This window comes from Phyllobates terribilis, unplaced genomic scaffold (genome assembly GCF_046119375.1).
Source record: "Phyllobates terribilis strain yellow unplaced genomic scaffold, ASM4611937v1 Scaffold_49__1_contigs__length_9717188, whole genome shotgun sequence".
NCBI lineage: Eukaryota > Metazoa > Chordata > Amphibia > Anura > Dendrobatidae > Phyllobates > Phyllobates terribilis.
Genome location: NW_027362809.1, coordinates 9600115 through 9621759, shown reverse-complemented (window position 1 = coordinate 9621759; position 21645 = coordinate 9600115). Strand labels below are relative to the sequence as shown.

The window sequence follows — 21645 nt, the reverse complement described above, 5'->3', positions numbered from 1 at the left end:
ACCTCAGGACTTATAGTACAGACCAAAAGTTTGGACACACCTCATTTAAAGATTTTTCTGTATTTTCATGACTATTAAAATTGAACATTCACACTAAAGGCATCAAAACTATGAATTAACACATGTGGAATTATATACTTAATATATTCTAGGTTCTTCAAAGTAGCCACCTTTTGCTTTGATGACTGCTTTGCACACTCTTGGCATTCTCTTGATGAGCTTCAAGAGGTAGTCACCGGAAATGGTCTTCCAACAATCTTGAAGGAGTTCCCAGAGATGCTGAGCACTTGTTGGCCCTTTTGCCTTCTCTCTGCGGTCCAGCTCACCCCAAACCATCTCGATTGGGTTCAGGTCTGGTGACTGTGGAGGCCAGGTCATCTGGCGTAGCACCCCATCACTCTCCCTTCTTGGTCAAATAGCCCTTGCACAGCCTGGAGGTGTGTTTGGGGTCATTGTCCTGTTGAAAAATAAATGATGGTCAAACTAAACGCAAACTGGATGGAATAGCATGCCGCTGCAAGATGCTGTGGTAGCCATGCTGGTTCAGTATGCCTTCAATTTTGAATAAATCCCCAACAGTGTTACCAGCAAAGCACCCCCACACCATCACACCTCCTCCATGCTTCACGGTGGGAACCAGGCACGTAGAGTCCATCCGTTCACCTTTTCTGCGTCGCACAAAGACACGGTGGTTGGAACCAAAGATCTCAAATTTGGACTCATCAGACCAAAGCACAGATTTCCATTAGTTTAATGTCCATTCCTTGTGTTCTTTAGCCCAAACAAGTCTCTTCTGCTTGTTGCCTGTCCTTAGCAGTGGTTTCCTAGCAGCTATTTTACCATGAAGGCCTGCTGCACAAAGTCTCCTCTTAACAGTTGCTGTAGAGATGTGTCTGCTGCTAGAACTCTGTGTGGCATTGACCTGGTCTCTAATCTGAGCTGCTGTTAACCTGTGATTTCTGAGGCTGGTGACTCGGATAAACTTATCCTCAGAAGCAGAAGTGATTCTTGGTCTTCCTTTCCTGGGGCGGTCCTAATGTGAGCCAGTTTCTCTGTAGCGCTTGATGGTTTTTGCAACTGCACTTTCAAAGTTTGCCCAATTTTTTGGACTGACTGACCTTCATTTCTTAAAGTAATGAAGGCCACTCGTTTTTCTTTACTTAGCTGCTTTTTTTCTTACCATAATGCAAATTCTAACAGTCTATTCAGTAGGACTATCAGCTGTGTATCCACAACACAACTGATGGTCCCAACCCCATTTATAAGGCAAGAAATCCCACTTATTAAACCTGACAGGGCACATCTGTGAAGTGAAAACCATTTCTGGTGACTACCTCTTGAAGCTCATCAAGAGAATGCCAAGAGTGTGCAAAGCCGTCATCAAAGCAAAAGGTGGCTACTTTGAAGAACCTAGAATATAAGACATATTTTCAGTTGTTTCACACTTTTTTGTTAAGTATATAAATCCACATGTGTTAATTCATAGTTTTGATGCCTTCAGGGTGAATGTACAATTTTCATAGTCAAGAAAATACAGAAAAATCTTTAAATGAGGTGTGTCCAAACTTTTGGTCTGTACTGTATATTAAATGGGTACTGCCAAATTACATAGACATTAAAAAAGACAGAGCGTATATAAACCCAATAGAGTCAAACGTAAATTTTTATTAATAGAACTTTACAAAGACAAAAATATATTAAAATTCAAGAGGAGGGGCTACAAAACAGAGTGACACCTCACCCAGTATAAATTAGAAATAGTACCCCTGAGTATGTCACAATTACAAAAATTCATGTGATATAAAAATAATAAATAATTATAGTGTAGCCAGCAAGTGGATAGTATATAACATGTGATTCTATAACAACATATTCCTAGTACAATGAAATATATAAAAATTAATCAGACCCACAATGGTACCAGTTCAATAGATCATGCACTACTAGAGTAGTTTAAGTAACAAAAAACAGAATTAAATCTATAAGGAATATTAATAAATAAATGCTTATAATACAGCATATAAATAAATGCATAAAGTGCCTTGCGTGCAATAGACATACCAGCTAAAAAGCTGAAGGGGTTAGAAGAACTACCATATAAATATAGAAGAGCATAGATACATGTATAGTATTAGTACCTAGGATAGTCGCAGCCACTGGGTAGGCGGAAGCCCCAACGCGCGTTTTGCACCTGCTTCTTCCTGGGGGCGTGTGTTTTAGTCTAATGTGTTTGGAGGCGTTACTTTTTAACTTATTGGGCGTTGCCTCTGGCCCGGCCTATTAGACTTTTGTACATTGCAGGCCCAGACACCATTATTAGGCATTTAAGTATTGTAGTAACTAGGCAGCCCCATACTATTGAGTACTTGGGGGAGGAGGGACATTCAGCGGAACTCTGTCAAACATTCTTAGATGCCATGTTTGCATTTGACAGCAGCAAGTGGTTAAACTGCCAGGGTTGGTGTAGCAGCCGTACCTGTGCCATCCCTGCGGGGTACATCTGTTCTGGTGCTCAAAAGACTTAATTTCTTTTAAAACAAATGTTTAACATGTGTCTTGTGCTTTTTGCATGTTTTTTTCTTTTTACAAGAATTGGAAATGTATGTGAAAAAGGAGATGATACCAAGGGGATTAAGGCTAAAAAAAATGGCCACAGCCCTGTATGATGAGACATTTCAAACAGGGTGGAACTGCATCCTTAGCGATTGTTCACTGAAGTTGATGGGTTAATCCTGAAATGTGAGGAGCTGGAACTTACTTTTTATTTCTGTTTTTGTATCCAATCCTCATTGGAAAAATTTGTGCACAACAAGGATTTCACTAGCAATAGTGACAAACTGAAAGCTAATTTAGCGAAGATGGAAGATTTTATTATGAACATCCACAAAATACATCTACTAGCATGCCAAAAAAACGGAGGAACGGGGGCCACAAACACAAGCGGAAACAGATATACCACCCGGAACAGAAACCACCGCTATTATAGCTACCGATTTGGAATTTGTCCAGTTTTGTGTTATCAGAGGAACAATTATCACTTTTAAGTTTTCCCCCTACCAATGAGTTTGATATATTTAGAACAATTTTGGCTGGTAATAGACTGACGCGGAACCTTACTGTGAAATATCATTTTGATAGCTCTGATAATGATGTTGAAAATATTACTGATGTAGCAACAGTTAATTCTGATATTACTCCTAACAAATCTTTTTCAGAACAAAAGGTGTTATTACAATTGAAATCATTGGAGAGGGAATCTATGAAATCTGATACCTCTCTGAATAGTCTGTTTCATAGGGGAAATCCATCCTTTAATCCACTTCAATCACGTTCCATGGTTTTAGACCAGTTTCAGGATCTTATTGAAAAGGATTTGGTTTCTCTAAAAAAATGAAATCACTCATAAGGGAAATAAAAATAACAATCTAACTAGAAAAGAAAAAATTGCCCCGAGGGAACTCAAAACTAATATGGATTTGACAGCAGACAAGTGGGGCACAATAGTGGTATTACATTCTATTTAGCTCAAGCTCAATTTGATTGATTTAAGAAACAAGAAACACGGATGTGTATTTGGAACTAACCAGAGACCCCACCAATGATTTCAATATGGAATTATATATATTGCTACAAGAAGGTTTGAGTACAGGAGCCTTGGATAAAAAAAACTGGCGGAACAGCTCTATGTGGAACAACCTTTCATACCTATATATCATTAATTTCCTAAGATCCACAAAAACATATTTCCACCACCACTCAGACCAATAGTAGCGGGCTTAGATTCTATGGGAGAGAGACTGGGTGTGTGGATAGATTTCTATTTTCAACCACTAGTGCAAGAAATTCCCAGCTACATTAGTGACTCTAAATTTGTGGCTACTGTAGTTGAAGATTTTACTATAGCAAGAAAATTATCACTGGCTATCATGCGATGTTATACACACGAGGTCAAAATTGTTGGTGCCCCTCGTTTAATGAAAGAAAAACCCACAATGGTCACAGAAATAACTTGAATTTGACAAAAGTAATAATAAATTAAAAATCTATGAAAATGAACAAATGAAAGGCAGACATTGCTTTTCAACCCTGCTGCCACAGAATTTTGAAAAAAATTAAACTCATGAAATAGGCCTGGACAGAAATGATGGTACCCCTGAAAATAATGTGACAAAAGAGACCTGTTAAATCAAGTTGTGTCCACTAATTAGCATCACTGGTTTCTACAATCTTGTAATCAGTTAGTGGGCCTGTATATAGGGCTACAGATACTCACTGTGCTGTTTGGTGACATGGTGTGCACCACACTCAACATGGACTAGAGGAAGCAAAAGAACGAGTTGACAAGCAAAGGAAAATTGATGACAAGTCAGAGATGGATAATACAAATGGTTTTAAAAAGAGCCCAGGATAACTTCTAAAGAGATTAAAAGTGAACATCAAGCTCAAGGAACATCAGTGTCCGATCGGACCATCCGTCGTTGTTTGTTCCAAAGTGGACTTCATGGGAGACAATCAAGGAGAGCACCATTGTTGAAAAAAAATCATAAAAAAGCCAGACTGAAATTTGCCAAACTACATGTTGACAAGCCACAAAGCTTCTGGGAGAATGTCCTATGGACAGATGAGACAAAAATTGAAGTTTTTGGCAAGGCACATCAGCTCTATGTTCATAGACGGAAAAATGAAGCATATCAAAAAAAGAACATTGTCCCTACTGTGAAACATGGTTGTGGTTCTGTTATGTTCTGGGGCTGCTTTGTTCCATCTGGCACAGGGTGTCTTGAATCTGTGCAGGGTACAATGAAATCTCAAGACTATCAAGGGATTCTAGAGAGAAATGTGCTGCCCAGTGTCAGAAAGCTTGGTCTCAGTCGCAGGTCATGGGTCTTACAACAGGATAATGACCCAAAACACACAGCTAAAAACACCCAAGAATGGCTAAGAGGAAAACATTGGACTATTCTGAAGTGGCCTTCTATGAGCCCTGCCCTAAATCCTATTGAGCAACTTTGGAAAGAGCTGAACCATGCCGTCTGGAAAAGGCAACCTTCAAACACGAGACAACTGGAGCAGTTTGCTCATGAGGAGTGGCCAAAATACCTGTCGAAAGGTGCAGGAGTCTCATTGACAGTTACAGAAATCGTTTGATTGCAGTGATTGCCTCAAAAGCTTGTTCAACAAAATATTAAGTTAAGAAGAAGAACCATCATTTCTGTCCAGGCCTATTTCATGAGTTTAATTTTTTAAACATTTCTGTGGACGCAGGGTTGAAAAGCAATAACTGACTTTCATTTGTTCATTTTCAGAGATTTTTAATTTATTACTTTTGTCAGATTCAAGTTATTTCTGTGACCATTGTGGGTTTTTCTTTCATTAACCCCTTCATGACCGGTCAATATAGCCATGTGAGGGCTTATTTTTTGGGGGACGAGTTGTACTTTTAAACGTCATTACTAGTTTGACCCTATCGTGTACTGGAAAACGGGGAAAAAATTCCAAGTGCGGTGAAATTGCAAAAAAATGCAATTTCACAGTTGTTGTTCTTTTTTTTTTCTTTCCACGTTCACTAAATGTTAAAACTGACCTGCCATTCTTATTCCCCAGGTCATTATGAGTTCGTAGACACTAAACATGTATAGGTTCTTTTTTATTTAAGTGGTGAAAAAAAATTCCCCCAAAAAATGGCGCAATTTTCCGAGACCAGTAGCGTCTCCATTTTTCGGGATCTGGGGCCGGGCGAGGGCTTATTTTTTGACTGACGTTTTTATTGATACCATATTTGGGTAGATCTGATGTTTTGATCGCCCATAATTGCATTTTATTGCAATGTTGTGGTGACCCAAAAAACATAATTCTGGTGTTCGGAATTTTTTTCTTGTTACGCCTTTTACCGATCGGATTAATTATTTTTTTATATTGATATATCGGGCGATTCTGAACGCGGCGATATCAAATATGTGTGTGGGGGGTTTATTTTTTATTTTATTTTGAATGGGGCAAAAGGGGGGGTGATTTAAACTTTTATATTTTTAAAATTTTTTAATATTTTTAAAAACATTTTTTTTACACTTTTTGCTTGCTTCTATAGTCTCCATAGGAGACTATAAGCAGCAACTGTCTGATTGCCTCTGCTACATAGAGGCAATGAGCAGATCACCTCTATGTAGCAGAAATGCTCCTTTGTTATTAGCGCCGACCACTAAGTGGCGCTCATAGCAATCTTTTCATGACAACCACTGGGGTCTGATGCAGACCCCGGGTTGCCATGCCCACCCATCAGTGACCCGCGATCACATGACGGGGCCACTGATGGGCGGGGTAAGTGACACACTTCTGGCGCGGCGCTTTTAAATGCCGCTGTCAGAGATTGACAGAGGCATTTAACTGGATAACAGCCGCGGGTGGATTGCGATTCCACTCGAGGCTGTTGCAGGCACATGTCAGCTGATTCTTACACTTTGTTTTGAAACCCCATAAAACACTGTACATGGAAATTTTGGTATCAAATAACTCCTGTCTTTGTGGTCTTACCTACAAGCTTTTATAAATGCCTCAAACCTCTAAGTGTGAATCAGACCTGAGATCTAACGTGATAGAAGATGACAGTCCGGTGAAGACGGGAAACATATAGACGGCCGGTGGTGATGTAGTCAGTGACGGACTCTGGCCAAATACGTTTCTAGAGCCGTAGTGGAAGATGAAGATTTCGTCTTCATCATAAAGTAGTTATTTCTCATGTCACGTGTAATGAATATCTCCTGCAGTATTGCTAATGCCGATTCCAGTGTCGGTAAATGAGATGAGAATTAGCAATAAGGAAGATGAGTCTATGAGAAACGTATTCAGCTGCAGACTCCAAGGAAGAAACTGCTTGTTGTCTGTGTCCTAAAATATATAGGTTTTATTACTAGATGTAAAGCAGAAAACTAAATACTGTAAAATAATATATCTCCTCATATGTTTCCCCTTATTATCTCCAGTAATTGTATTATTACACAGGTTTTTCATGCCATTACATCTGCTCAACTTCTCATTCAGGTCTCTACAATATTGGATCATCTCAGTGAATATCTTCTATATAAGAGAATTTTCCTAAATTACACATCAAAGATGAATATGGACACAGACAAGATGGCTGAGAAAATATTACACCTCACCCTAGAGATCCTCTTCCGGCTTACTGGAGAGGTGAGAGATTCTGATGACGTCACATTACATCATTCTTATCTATGGGAATAACAGATGGACAGAACTGGAGAGGTGAGGACCCTGGAAATGTCTGTAGTAAGATTTATGAATGTGTCTCTCCATAATCAGGATTACACAGTAGTGAAGAAGACCTCTAGTGAGCGCTGTCAGGACCCTGTGTCTGAGGGATGGGGAGGACCCCTGAGCCCAATCACAGGGCCTCCATCTCACCACCTGATACATGAGGACATCAATGACCAGAAGATCCTAGAACTCGCCTACAAGATGATTGAGCTGCTGACTGGAGAGGTGACACTGCTGGGAATGCTGGGACATTATAGAGTAATGCTATGAAGGGATTGGGGGCATAACTCTCTCATTGTATGTGTCAGGTTCCTATAAGATGTCAGGATGTCGCTGTCTATTTCTCCATGGAGGAGTGGGAGTATTTAGAAGGACACAAAGATCTGTATAAGGACGTCATGATGGAGGTTCCCCAGCCCCTCACATCACCAGGTAATAGACAGGACTAAATACACACGGCCTATAATTATCTGTATGTAAAGAATGAATTTAGTCCCTGTATGTGTTTCCTCCAGATCTATCCAGTAAGAGGACAACACCAGAGAGATGTCCCCGTCCTCTTCTTCCACAGGACTGTAATCAAGAAGATCCCAATGTTCCTCAGGATCATCAGGTAAATGGGGAGAAGATATCATGAGATCTGCCCTATGATGTGTAGATGGCTGTGTGAAGGTCTTGTGTTCGGTCTTGTTTTATCCACCAGAATTATATGGTTTATACTTGTATAATGAGAATGGGGGAGATGGCTGGATTAGAGCTGATCGTTAGTGATGAGCAAGTGTATTCGCTACTATTCGCTATTCGCACGGATAGTACGGTATTCAGGTTACTTGTTATATTGCGAGTATTTGTGTACTCATCTCGCTATATTCGAATGTCCCGCCCTGCAGTTTTGGCGCCTCCTTTGCAGCCACTAAACATGCTGGGCTTCATAACCAATCACAGTAATTCTTCAGACATCTTGGTTGTGGCATTACTGTGATTGGCTGGCCAACCAGAGTCATAGGGTCTATTTAAGCTCTGCTGCCGCCATTTTGTGCACATTGGATCTGGAGCCTGCATTCTATAAGCATAGGGAGAGATTGCTGAGCTGCTAGGGAGAGTGTTTAGGCCTCTTGATAAAACAAAAGCCCTTTTAAGGGCTACCTGCAATGTATACTAGTTCTGTGTTTAAAGGAGCCACTCACTAGCTCCATAATACCATCAAAAAAATAGCTCTTTTCAGAGCTGAAGACACAACAAAGTCAGAGTCGAAGGAGGGAGAGATTGTGTATTAGGTAGGGAGTGTATTAGGTAGTGTTCTTCCAGTGTCCATATTAAAACAGCTCTTGTCAGAGGCAAAGCAATATTTTTCCAGCACACACAGAAGTAGCATTTTGTGCTGCCTTTTTTTTTTTTTTTTTTTGTTTTCGCACCGGTCTATTTTTCCTGCTGTTTTAGGGGTCAGAGCCTACCTTCTGTCCATATTAGTCCACTTAACGTGTTTTGTGCCCTACACAAAGCAGTAGTCCAAACATTTCCTACTGCCTGCTACAAAGCACGCACCAGGCCATTTTAGCCACTATTTTGGCTGTGACAGCTAGCTTGACTTGTGCCATCAACATCTGAAATTCTGTCAACAAAACCCAAAATGTCATAAAAGACTGTTGTTAAGGGATGTGTCAGTGGTGCGCGAGAAGGCACTCAGTCTATGTCAGGTCAGAAGAAGCTTGATGCATTCACTTTATTCCTGGAAAAATTTCCCGGTCTGGAATGTAAACGTGTGTGGAAGCCACAAGAGCGAGAGCAGATTCTGTCTTGGATAGAAGACAAGGCCTCTACGCATTTGTCAAGTAACAACAAATCTTCCACGACCACACAGTCTACTGTGGATACACAGAAGGCTGGCCCATTCAATCCTGAAGCTGGTTCTCCTTCCTCCAACCATTATCAGTCACAGGAGAGATATGACCCCAAGCTTGGCCACTCCGAGGATCTGTTTGGTACGTATCCTTTGGTTGGCTCTGGACTATCACTGTGCAGCATTGAAGAGGAACAAGAGGAGGTGGCGTGCATTGATGCTTATGTATTTGAGGACCTATGGCCAGAAGAAAGACGCTTGGCGGAACATCAATTTTTGTCTCCAGAGGTAGAGGCTGATGATGATGAGACACAGTTGCTATCAGTTCAGCCTACAATGTCAACTGGGAAGGAGGATGAGATGGAAGACTAGGTAGTCGATGATGAGTCCACTGATCCGACCTGGACCGTTGGCATGCATAGCCATGACAGCAACTCAGAGGAAAATGGATATGTAGCACCAACACAGGCAGGAGTCGTGGTTTGCCCAGAATGAGAACTGGGTCAACTGTTCCCAAGAGCACCCCCGCTGTGCGCCAAGTCAGGGCAAGGGGGCGTTCAGCTGCTGTGTGGAATTTTTTTTTATGAAAGTCGTTCAGAGAAAAACATTGTAGGCTGTAGCATCTGCCATACCGGACTAAGGCACCCTGAAGGAAAAGACCCTCCAGAGACAGGCCGCCCTCCGGGCAGCCAGTCTTTCATACTCCAGAGAACGTACCTTCACCAGGTCACCTACGAACTTCATCTGCACTTAGGATTTTACTCTGCGTCGAAACTAAAACTCGTGCGTTCCACTTGAAATACCTGACCACTACACTTACTATGAATAAAGTGGTTCGGTCCCTTCTCCCAAGGTCTCCGAACGCTCCATAGGCCCACCCGGCATAGGACAGAGTAGCCAGCCAATGGAAGCTCGCACCCTGTTGTACACCTCTGTATTAAAGGGACAATGAAGCACGAAGTGCTCCATGCTTTCCAGCATGTTAGCACAAGCCTCACGGGGGGCAATTTCTTTCCTCTGAGCGCCTGTACTTCAAATTGCCCCTTACACACAGCTTACCTTGGAGGCAGCGCCAAGTCAAGTCCCAGTACTTCTTGGGGTTCCTGCTGGAATTTAACAAACTCAACCCAACCTCCAGATCCCGACTTGGGCAGTTCTTGAGGACCAATGGACTCTGAAAATGAGAAAGCAAGACCCTCCTATCGAGGAGTTTCCTCGGGAGGGACCTCACCTCCTACATTCCCAGACCTCACCGGTGGATCATTTTCAGAACTGGGGTAACATAAGCCGGGAGATGCCCATGCAGTGTGCGAAGATCTTTCAATCTTCCCCCTGAAGATTGATGGCTGAAACCATCCCTTGCAGGATAATACCCATGGAGGAGCCCTCTCCTTCCAGAGGTTTGCCACATTAACTTTCAAGAAGGTGTTCACTAGGAACACGACAGGGTTCACCATATCTAACCACCCTAGTCTCCTCGTGCGGTAAGTGACCTCCCGCTTGACTAGGTTCAGTCTATTCCCCCATAACATCTGGAAGAACAGACTGTAGACCCATGTCCAGAGAGGCTCTGACAAGACACAGACGCTGCCCAGGTACTTTAGCAAGGGGAGCAGGAAAGCTTTGCACAGGCCAACCCTTTCCCTCAGGCTCAAAAACCAACTCTTCCATTGGTCCACTCTTTGGGCGACACCTTTGATTCTGCCTTCCCAGTTTTTCATGGGGTAATCACCCTGGCCGAATTCAGTGCCCAGGACCTTGGCGTGTTCTTGGGGTTCGGGGAGGGTGTCCGGAAGATCAAACCCGGGATCTCCACCTCCCAGCCAGAGACTTTCACACTTATCCTGGTTGACCTTGGACCCGGATGCCTCCGAGTAGTGCTCCACTTCTGAGATCACCACCATTGTTTCTTCGCAAGAGGAGGCAAAGACGGTGACATCATCCGCGTAGGCCACTACCCTCAAGATAGCCTCCGGCGCAGCCCTGCCCATCCGCACCCCTGCCAACGATCCACAATCGATCCTTCTGAGGAAGGGATCAATTGCAAAGGCATAAAGCAAAGGGCTAAGAGGACAGCCCTGATGGACATCAGATCCTACCCTGAAAGGTTGTCCAAGCCACCAATTTGTTTCAATTGACATCTCTCATGTTGGAGCCATGATTCATGTCAGTCCACTTGGTGCAACAGCTCTCCAAGGTGTGATCACTCCTTTTTAGATGCAGACTAATGAGCAGATCTAATTTGATGCAGGTGTTAGTTTTGGAAATGAAAATTTACAGGGTGATTCCATATTTTTTTCCTCAGAATTGAGTGATTCCATAATTTTTTTTCCCTCTGCTTGGTCTGAAAAAAATTACCCTTACTGAGTACCACATTTTTAATCTTGATTTCTTTTAGTGTTTCTTAAAGCCCTAAAGTTGCCATTTGAAATTACTTTAGTTTTGTGCCATGTCTGTGATCTGTTTTTTTTCAACAACATTAAACAACTGAATTAACATCCTCCGAGCCCGGTGATTCCATAATTTTTGCCAGGCGTTGTACAATGGAATCATTTAAGAGGGCCGTTGTAGATCAGTTGCTGAAAACATCACCCTCCGATAATGCTGGTGGCAGAGTTACCAGCTCTTTTCAACACCAAGGGATAATGGGGAGAGACACAAACACCAGCTCCAACGGAGGTGGGGGGAAAATGTGCCCAAATTGGGCAATTTTCAATAAGCCAGCAAAAGAGCAAGGGCTATCTGTGCCTATAAAATGCCCAGGAGGGATAATGGTCAAGAGTTACTTTAAGTGACCATACATGTGTCCTTTCTGACGCTTCAGTTCCCTCTAATTATTGGGTGTCTACGCTGAACACTTGGCCCGACCTCTCCTTATATGCCTTGGAGGTGCTGGCCTGCCCGGCTGCTAGTGTGGTGTCTGAGCGTGTTTTCAGTTCCGCTGGGGATATCATCACTGATAGGCGCACACGCCTCTCTACGGAAAATGCAGACAGACTTACTCTGATTAAATTCAACAAGGACTGGATATCTCCACAGTTTGTAATCCCTCCAGATGACTGCAAGCCAACCTAAATTCACCAAAAATGCAGATTCATGCTACTGCTGTTAACGTCACCCCCTTCTCATAAAAACAAGATTCCTTCCTTCGTCAACCATGACTCAGCCCATAGGGCTAATTTTTACAAACCCTATGCACATTGTGCAGTGGACAAATCTATAATGTACAGTGGTCCTACCAAACTAATATTTGTCATTGGAGGTTGTGCCACATTGTGACTAAGATAGGGAATACATATTCAATAGAAATGTACTGTCAGTCAACCTATTTGGCAAAAATTATGCCTGGCTTGTGCCACATGGTGACTGAGATAGGGGATACATATTCAATAGAAATTTACACCGACTGTTGATGACCGACTGATGGCCCTCTGAAAATTTGAATTGAGGGCCACAACTACTATAGTACTCCATCGTAGATAATGTTTGACAAGGGAGGCCCTTGTCAAGGAATCTCCCTGCACTTATGACACAGCCCCCAGGAGTAATTTTTGGAAGTACGATGCACATTCTGCACTGGACCAAGTAGTACAATATCAAGAAGTCTTCTCTTCCTATATAATCTGGGGAATATTGACAATCAAAATTTCGGAGCCATTTGGAGAAGCTTCATCAACTCATCCTGGAGGGGAACACCATATATCCTTTGTCCATTGACTTGCACAAGTGATATATTTGAGCTTGTCATCCAGTTAACTAGTGCAGCTTTATTTTTCCGGTTCACTGAGTTCAGCCATACCTGAGGATCGCAGGCCATACTCACTGCTACCTTCTAGTACTCCATGTCTCTTGGCTTTTTTCTCTGTAGTCTCTGCCCCTAAATGAGTTAAATCATACAGTGAGGGCCTTACAATATGAGTAAGTGAGGGCACTCTCAGATGTACACGAGGGACCTCCAAAATCTCTAGAGGAGGGCACTTCAACATGTATGTTAGAGGGCCATACGAGGACTCTCACAAAACTCAGCTTTCCTGCCTACTGCAAGGCCTCTGAAAATTTGAATTTAGGGCCGCAGTATCACGTGGTGGTGGTGGAGGAGGAGGAGGGTCAAGCCCAACGCTACAATGGGCACATTGTAAACTGCTATTGAATGTGTATTCCACTATCTGAGTGTCAATGATGGAGGGACCGCCCAAATGTCTAAGTAACAGCTGTCCCTCCAAATCGCATGTTACAGAGCCACCTGAGGCCTCTCAGGTCAAAGATCAACCTACCTACTAGTACGTTCTAGCTGTGCTTGTAAAGTGCTGGGGAATAGCGAACTAAAAATGATTTATGACAGAGGGACCTACAAAATGTATAAGTCAGGGCCCTCCCAATTGTAAAAGGTGAAAAAAAGCCACAGCAGTATGTGTGAACAAAGGCTAAAAGGGATATTTTTTGGGCTTCTCTGGTTTATTTAGCCTTATATGCAAGTGATTGTGCAGGAAAAACTGTTTCTTAACCTTTTTGGCCTGTTAAATGCAATTTAGGTTAGGTTTGGTAGTTGTTCTTGTGTGTCTGTAAAAGTGGCGTAATACTGCGACAAACTTATTCCCAGAAACCATATGTGAGTCAGAAATGCATGCAGGCTCATTCTCCAGGCTCTTCCCATTCTGTTTCATCACTTTCCCATCCATTTCAGCCATTTCCTCAGGCCCCCAGACCCCTTTTTAGGGTCTAGCAGAAAATTACTCGCATTTCCCATTAACTTACATTGTACTCGCTATTCGGAACGAATACGTGATTATTACAAAGTACTCGTTACGAGTATAGCGATTACGAATATTACGGTACTCGCTCATCACTACTGATCATAGATGGGACTTCTCCATCTGTCTGTGACTTGTACAATATTTCTTTCAGGGTGAAGATCTGACCCATATTAATACTACAGAGACATATGTGAGGGGTGATGAGCGACGTAAAGAAGAGATTCCTACAGATAAATGTCCAGGTGAGTAGCAACCACTAAACGCAGAGAAGTTACAGATTCTTCTCAGTCACAGGCTGTGGCTGGTTTACCGGTCATGTAGTCCAGCTGGATCACAATTGTGTAATCACCATTTTGCATCTAGACCAAAACATTGTCCTCCACCAAAAACTGTTCAAATGACTTTCGACATTGAAAGCCCTTTTCTATAGAACTTACAACCTGGAAGATCCACCTACCAACTGAAATTAGAAGATCCTGACTCTTACCTGCCCAGATCTGTAAACTACCAATCCAAATGACAGCATATGTAGAAAGTGCTGACAAGTTAGAAAATCACTTGCAGAAAAATATTATGATGGACCTGTAAGAGAAAGTGGAGGGTAATGATGCTGTTGGCTTCCTAGAACCCTGATATCTTATTGGATGAATCTACCTTCTCTCCCTTCTGTGCTGCTGAATGTGCTCATATGGTCCCTACAAGACCAGGTCCAGTCTTTCTGTCCAAACTTCGCTTTTATGATCGACAACATTAAATGTGCAATGAGGGACAAGTGTGAATTTCTGTACAATAACAACAGAGTTTCCCGTTACCCTGACTTTTCAATTTCTTTTTAAACCAAATTACTTCACCATAAATAAGTGCAACTCTGGTTTAGAGTTGGAGTCCCCCCTCCAAACATACATTCTTGTTGGGGATGTAACGTGTTTTTTTTATTCTGTCTTTTTTTTTTTACAAGTTCATTTTGTATGATAGTGTGATTGTGGTGGGATTGGCCTGCCTCACTTAACTCTGTAACTCCCTGGTAGTCTTTCAAAAAAGGTCTCCATTGTCTCTTCCAAATACCCGAGTTCTAAATGTAAGACACCTCAGCTCTGCAGTATTATAAAAAGTTCTCATTAAATGTATATTTATTTTTGAGACTCATTTGACATAAAATATTGTCCCTTACTATAGTTTAAATTGCCAGGAGCTACGAAGAAGCATACTCTAATTATCCCAGAGAGGTTTCACCACTCGTTACTCTTTCTTTTTTTTTTTTGATCTTTTCATTAGATGTGTTATTGTCTATAGTCAAAGTTTTGCCCATCACTATTTGACCCCTCTACATGGATCTGTACTTACACAAAGACCCCTAGGCTTGGGCTACGGTGTTGCCTGCTGTTCTATGGTGTGAGATGACAAGAAGAATAGTCAGGTGGCCGGGTCAGAACCAGGAGGGCAGAGAAAATACAAAATCAGAAGACACAATAGTAGTCGATAAACGGGCTGGGAACACAAGAAGAAACTAAGAAGAAAATACACAACACGGGAGCTGAACACAGAAGACTTAACCAGCGGAGTACAAGGCTGTATCAGGCAGCTTCCGGCAATATGCGTGAGCTTTAGTAGGGTGTAGTGCTTTCCATTTGAGTTAAGTAGGGAGCAGATTTGACTTTGGAAGAGCAGATTTTGCTGGATTGGTTTATGGAAGCCATGTTGCTTTTCAAGAGTTTTTGAGCCACTAATGATGTGGAAACCTCTGTTTTTCCGTTGATAGATGATGGACCTGAGTGGAGGCTTGTTTCTTGTGATATGAGTAGAAATTTTTATTGCTATAATTTTCGCATATTTGATATTTGGGAGGCAGAATGAACAAACAGTTGAACACCAAACTCTACTGGTTCATCCTATGAGGTTTTCTATTAGACTGTGAACTGTCATTGTCTTGGTGAATAATTCAATATTTTTACATAACGTGCCATTTGTACCAATAGTTTAGAAATGTTCAAAAATATAAATTTCAAGAATATTTTATTCAAATATATTTTTTTTACTTAGCAGATGACTTTACCAGGAGATCAGAGGGACAGCCGACATCTTCAATTTTCAAATCAGATGAACTGGAGATCTCACAGGATACAATGGAAGTGAATGCTATTACTCCAAATATACCATCATCCCTTTACAGCAAAGATCTGTCATCTGATCCTATGAAACAGGTCCTATCTTCTGATTCATTACCGACTACTAAGGAAAATCAAAGTTACAAAATAAGCATTAAAAAACGAACTGCTCCTAAAGCTAAGAAGCCATTTGCACGGTCAGAATATGGAAATAGTTTTCCCCTCAAAAAGTTTTTTCTTAAACATCAAAAAATTCACACAGCAACGAATAGATTTTCTTGCTTCAAGTGTATGAAATGTTTTAACATGAAAGCAAGTCTTCTTACTCACCAAAGAACTCAAACAGAGAAGATGCCTTTTTCATGTTCAGAATGTGGGAAATGTTTTAACCAGAAATCACATCTTGTTACACATCTTCGAACTCACACAGGGGAGAAGCCTTTTTCCTGTTCAGAATGTGGGAAATGTTTTAACCAGAAATCAGATCTTGTTAAGCACCAGAGAACTCACACAGGAGAGAAGCCTTTTTCATGTTCAGAATGTGGGAAATATTTTACAGAGAAATCAAGTCTTATCAAACATCAGAGAATTCACACAGGGGAGAAGCCTTTTTCATGTTCAGAATGTGGGAAATGTTTTAACCAGAAATTAGATCTTGTTACACATCAAAGAACTCACACAGGTGAAAAACCTTTTCCATGTACAGAATGTGGGAAATGTTTTACAGGGAAATCAGATCTTGTTAAGCACCAGAGAACTCACACAGGAGAGAAGCCTTTTTCATGTTCAGAATGTGGGAAATGTTTTACAGTGAAATCAAATCTTGGTAAGCACCAGAGAACTCACACAGGGGAGAAGCCTTTTTCATGTTCAGAATGTGGGAAATGTTTTAACCAGAAATCAGATCTTGTTACACATCAGAGAACTCACACAGGGGAGAAGCCTTTTTCATGTTCAGAATGTGGGAAATGTTTTACAGTGAAATCAAATCTTGTTAAGCACCAGAGAACTCACACAAGAGAGAAGCCTTTTTCATGTTCAGAATGTGGGAAATGTTTTAACCAGAAATTAGATCTTGTTACACATCAAAGAACTCACACAGGGGAAAAACCTTTTTCATGTTCAGAATGTGGGAAATGTTTTACAAGGAAATCAAGTCTTGTTAAACACCAGAGAATTCACACAGGGGAGAAGCCTTTTTCCTGTTCAGAATGTGGGAAATTTTTTCACCGGAAAGCTTTTCTTGATAGACATCAGAGAAGTCACAGAGGGGAGAAGCCTTTTTTATATCCTTAATGTGGAAAATGTTTTACTTGAAAAGACACACTTTTAGCAAGAAAAAATCGTGCTAATAAGTGAGTGTGTCCTATAGACTGAAAGTAGCTTCCTGTGACTGAGAACAATGAGACAGTGTCCTTCCTGATCAGTGAGAGAACTGCTCTCTTCTCAAGCCCCACACTTATCTAACTGATTGGTGCAGTAGAGGAGAGGAAGGTACTGGGACCTGTACAGACTACACGTCCTGACTGAGCAGCTGAAGAACCTAGCTTATGGACCTTTCAGATCATGTAACACTGTTTTACATATTTTTAAAAGTTGTCAGGTTCCGCTATGAACTGAGCCATTTCTTAATGAGTTTGACCTCCTGAATTCAAATTGGACAATGAGTTTTCCTTTTACTGCTACATATAATTTAATGACTAAAGGTTCCAGCGCTTTGAAACATTATTATTTTTGTAAATATACAGATGCAGAATATTTTGTTATGCCAATTTTCTGATATTTATTTAGAGAAAACTTAGAAACAATTCAAATAACTAAAATCTGTCTAAACCCTATTGCGAATTTAAACAGTTACAGAAATTGCACTACAAAATTAGTCCTCATTCAGTGATAACTGTATTTTTTGCTTGTTTCTTGTACTCCTGTATCGGATCATCTCTTAAAATTATACAACAGTAATCTGCAAGCATTGATGGATTTCATCTTCCTTGATATCTTTTCTCCATAGTTGCAATATCTTGGTTACATTTCTCACCATCCTCGTCTCTCACTACTCCACAGTTTTGTGGAAAAAAAGTCTACAATATAAGAAATTAATCATTAAGGACATGTTACAGCCAAGATCCTTACATGTTTTGAGTAGAAATAACACCAACTCTTCATAGTTACTGTTTCTGCTCTTGAGTTTCCCAAAAAGTTAGTAACCACAAATGCAAATGTAAACCATACAGAATTTTCCTTGCCCTGGAACAAATGAAGAAACTCCTCATCTTGAAGAAGCTTACGAATCTGAAGTCCAGTAAAGACTCCTTCTTTTATATTTGCTTCACTTAACCTTGGAAAGTTACCAATCAGATGCATGAATGCTTTTACATTTTTATCTATAGCCTTTACTAAGTTCTTCATTAGGCCCAACTTGATAAGATTTTGTTACCACCATTGCCTAGGTGGATCCTCAACTTCTGGAGGCAGGACAGTTACTCCCTTGCTGAAGTGAATGTTGGAGAGGCCAGTCCCTTTTTTTGTAGCCATATTCTCTTGCACGACTATCCCACTCACACAGAAAGCAGCAATACTTGTGTGCAACAACCCTGACGACATATGTGAACAAGCAGATGTAGGAGCTCCTGCCGAGCATCTAGCTATTTATCCGATATAGGACCTGGCGACCATCCTGAAAATTGGCATACATCTACCAGTTACTGTCTGAGTGTGGAAGTACTTTGCTCCAGGGGAAAAAAATGACCAGGAAACTCCACATAAAGACTGCGGGAGAAGCAGGCTCTCAGCTCCAAGATGACACCATGGTTGTCACGCTGGAGACAGATTGAGCAGGAGAGACGAGGAGGAGGGAAGTGGTGACCATTCTGTAGCAATTTCCTGCACAAAAACACAGGTCTCAGCAGGTGACAGTGGCCTTCTTATAACAGCTACACCACACCTGTGCACGGGCTCCAAGTGGAGGATTAGGTTAGGGTGTGCAGGAGATGGGAGAGGCAGCCGCGTTGAAGGAGATGAAAAGACCACAAAATTGCATGTGGCACAATACTCACTGCCCCACGGCCCACCAATGGGACATACAGGAACCTACTTTAAAAGATGTTTTCATTGCAGTGGTACATTGTAAATTCTCTCTGCTTTCAGTGTACATTTTGGTGGTCTTAAAGATGAGACAGCAGGTATATGACACAAACTGCAGAAAATAGAGCAGGATCAGTGGAAGGCAGAGTCAGCGTCATTAAGGACCAGATAGCCGATAAAAGCAATGAGAACAGGCTTGCAGAACAGCAAATATCAGCACTGCTGGCAGAAAAAGATGATCTTGAAAATAGGTCAAGGCTCAATGATATACCAATTATTGGTGTGCCTTAAAAAATAGAAGGCTCCTTTCCTACTGAATTCTTTGAAAACTGGCTGAAATTAATAATCAGGCTTGAAACCTTAACCCTCCTGTAAGCTGTAGAACGAGCTCATAAGGTGCTCATCTTCCTCCTGGGCTTCCACAAAGACCTGTGCTGGCTAAAGTTTTACACTACCGGGACAGAGATATTATCCTGCGACAGGCAAGGGATCACCCAGATGTAACAATCAATGGGTCCAAAATCTAGATCTTTGCAGATTATTCTATAGAAGTGCAGAAACATAGAGCCAGATTGATTGATATAAAAAAAATCTGAAAAATCTGCACGTTCCATATTCAATTATTATATTTAATAAACCTTTCTGAATTGACGTCTTCAATAAACCAGCAGCACGTTAATTATCCACAAATTTCTCTATCATCAAGGGAACGGCTCATGTTACAAATTATTAGACAAACAGGAGGATCCATTATGGACATGGACAGTTCTACAAACATTTCCTAATGACAATACGTTTAGACTTGAATGGGACTCTAATTTAAATAATTGTCTGCACATTATGTTAACATGTTTACATAAAAAGAGAACACAATTGTGTGAAACTGCAACTGAAAAAGTTCTATCTTTAGCTAAGGATTGTGAAGACCTGGGGTCTTCCGTTGGCATAATACTACTGAGACAACACAGTGTGAGAGTAAAGCAGTGTGGCAATATTTTATTGAACCACCAAACGGACATTAAACAGAACAGTCACAGCAAATACCCAAGATGGTACAACATTACACAGTCTTTCCTTCCGCTGACCCGCCATGGATAGAACTGCGATTTTGGGACTTCCAGGGTCAACCTCAACCAGTGGTTCCCGCTTTTGGTGGGCGCCCACAGAGAGGAGGTAGCAGCAAGCTTAGGAAGTTGACAGTCCATCGAGGTACAAGGCCAGGGGATCCAAGAGTCCCACCCTGGCCTCTCCGAGAGTTTCCATGGGTCCCAGGCGACCAGAGGGTCCCACCTGGCAACCTCAAACAACATCAATGGGGCCAGGTGACTTCAACGTCCCAACCTGATCTCCCCAAATGTATCCAAGGGTTTTCTGATTGTCAATGCAGCAGATCCGTATCCATCCAGTCAGGGCCGTACATCCTTAGGCCGGAATCATGTAGAATCCAAATCTGTGTCTCTCTGGATTGAGCCATGCTACCAAGCTGGTGCCCAGAAGACTCTGACTGATTTTTGATTCTCTCTTTCAATTTTCACTGCTACAGATGTTAGAACCCTCCTGTTAGTTTTTTCTATTTTGTGGTCACATGACCTGCTGCCTATTTATTCCAGCTCCGCCCTTCTGGCTTTGCTGGACTTCAGTGTTACTTTGACTCTCTATCTAGCCGGGTGCTTTTGTACCTATCTCTCTAGTTCGTTTGGTCCTTTGGACCTCTAAGTACTTTTTGTCTGTTTGTCTTTTTTTGCTCCACTACAGCTTCTGCTAGGAGGTGTCCAATTTGTCCCAGTCCTTTAGTTCTTTTAGGGACCCCTCCCTTTATTCTATAGGTCTGCGTTCTGACTAGCCGAGGACGAAGGCGGGTCTGTTCACAAGGAACAGGTTGCCCGCTGCAACGTATGGAATCAGCTTAGTCTTATTTTAGGGACAGATTCCCTTTCTTTCCTTAGTTCTTGTAGCAGATCATAACAGTAAGTCCAGCCCAAAACTAAAAACTCTAAGGAAAGAAATCCAGAGATCAGTATGGTTTCTGTTCAAGATTTGGTTCAACGCCTGCAGGGATTGTCTCTAGAGGTGGCCGAGCTCCAGCAACACGTGAGTAGCTGTCCTGGAGCTCATTTTGTGGAACCAAAGGTAGGACTGCCTGATATTTTTGATGGTAAACAACAAGATTTTTTTTCCTTTAAAAATGCTTGTTTATTATATTTTCGTTTGAGACGCAGGTCCTCTGGGAATGAATCACAGCGCATTGGGTTTATCATGTCAATTTTGCGGAAGGAACCACAGGGGTGGGCCTTTTCTCTTCAACCTAATGATACGTGTTTTAGAACAGTGGAGGATTTTTTTTCTGCTTTGGGGTTATTGTATGACGATCCTGATCGAGTCTCATCTGCTGAGACAGAACTGAGACGTTTGAAGCAGGGGTCAGGTGATGTTGAAAATTATTGTACACACTTCAGAAGGTGGTCTTCAGAAGTGAAATGGAATGATTCGGCGTTAAAATGTTTGTTTCTTGCTGGTCTAGGTGAAAGGGTTAAGGATCTGTTGATTGCATTCCCTGCACCTGTGACCTTGCAAGAAGCCATGCAATTAG

General features: G+C 41.7%; 1 protein-coding gene across 4 annotated transcripts; it reads left to right on the top strand.

Annotated features, from left to right (window-relative positions):
* Nucleotides 1-7023: 7023 nt before the first annotated feature.
* LOC141191658 (uncharacterized) lies at nt 7024-18088 on the top strand. 4 transcript variants are annotated; one of them, XM_073661603.1, is made up of 6 exons: nt 7024-7188; nt 7318-7497; nt 7581-7704; nt 7788-7885; nt 14018-14108; nt 15907-18088. In XM_073661603.1, exons 1-6 carry the CDS (start codon nt 7111-7113, stop codon nt 17265-17267), a joined length of 1932 nt encoding a protein of 643 aa, XP_073517704.1. In that variant the 5' UTR covers nt 7024-7110; the 3' UTR covers nt 17268-18088. The 4 variants fall into 4 exon arrangements, with proteins under 4 accessions (XP_073517704.1, XP_073517705.1, XP_073517702.1 ...); XM_073661604.1 differs by having other exon boundaries at nt 7025-7188; nt 15910-18088; XM_073661601.1 differs by lacking the exon at nt 7024-7188 and having other exon boundaries at nt 7343-7497.
* The last annotated feature ends 3557 nt before the right edge of the window (nt 18089-21645 follow it).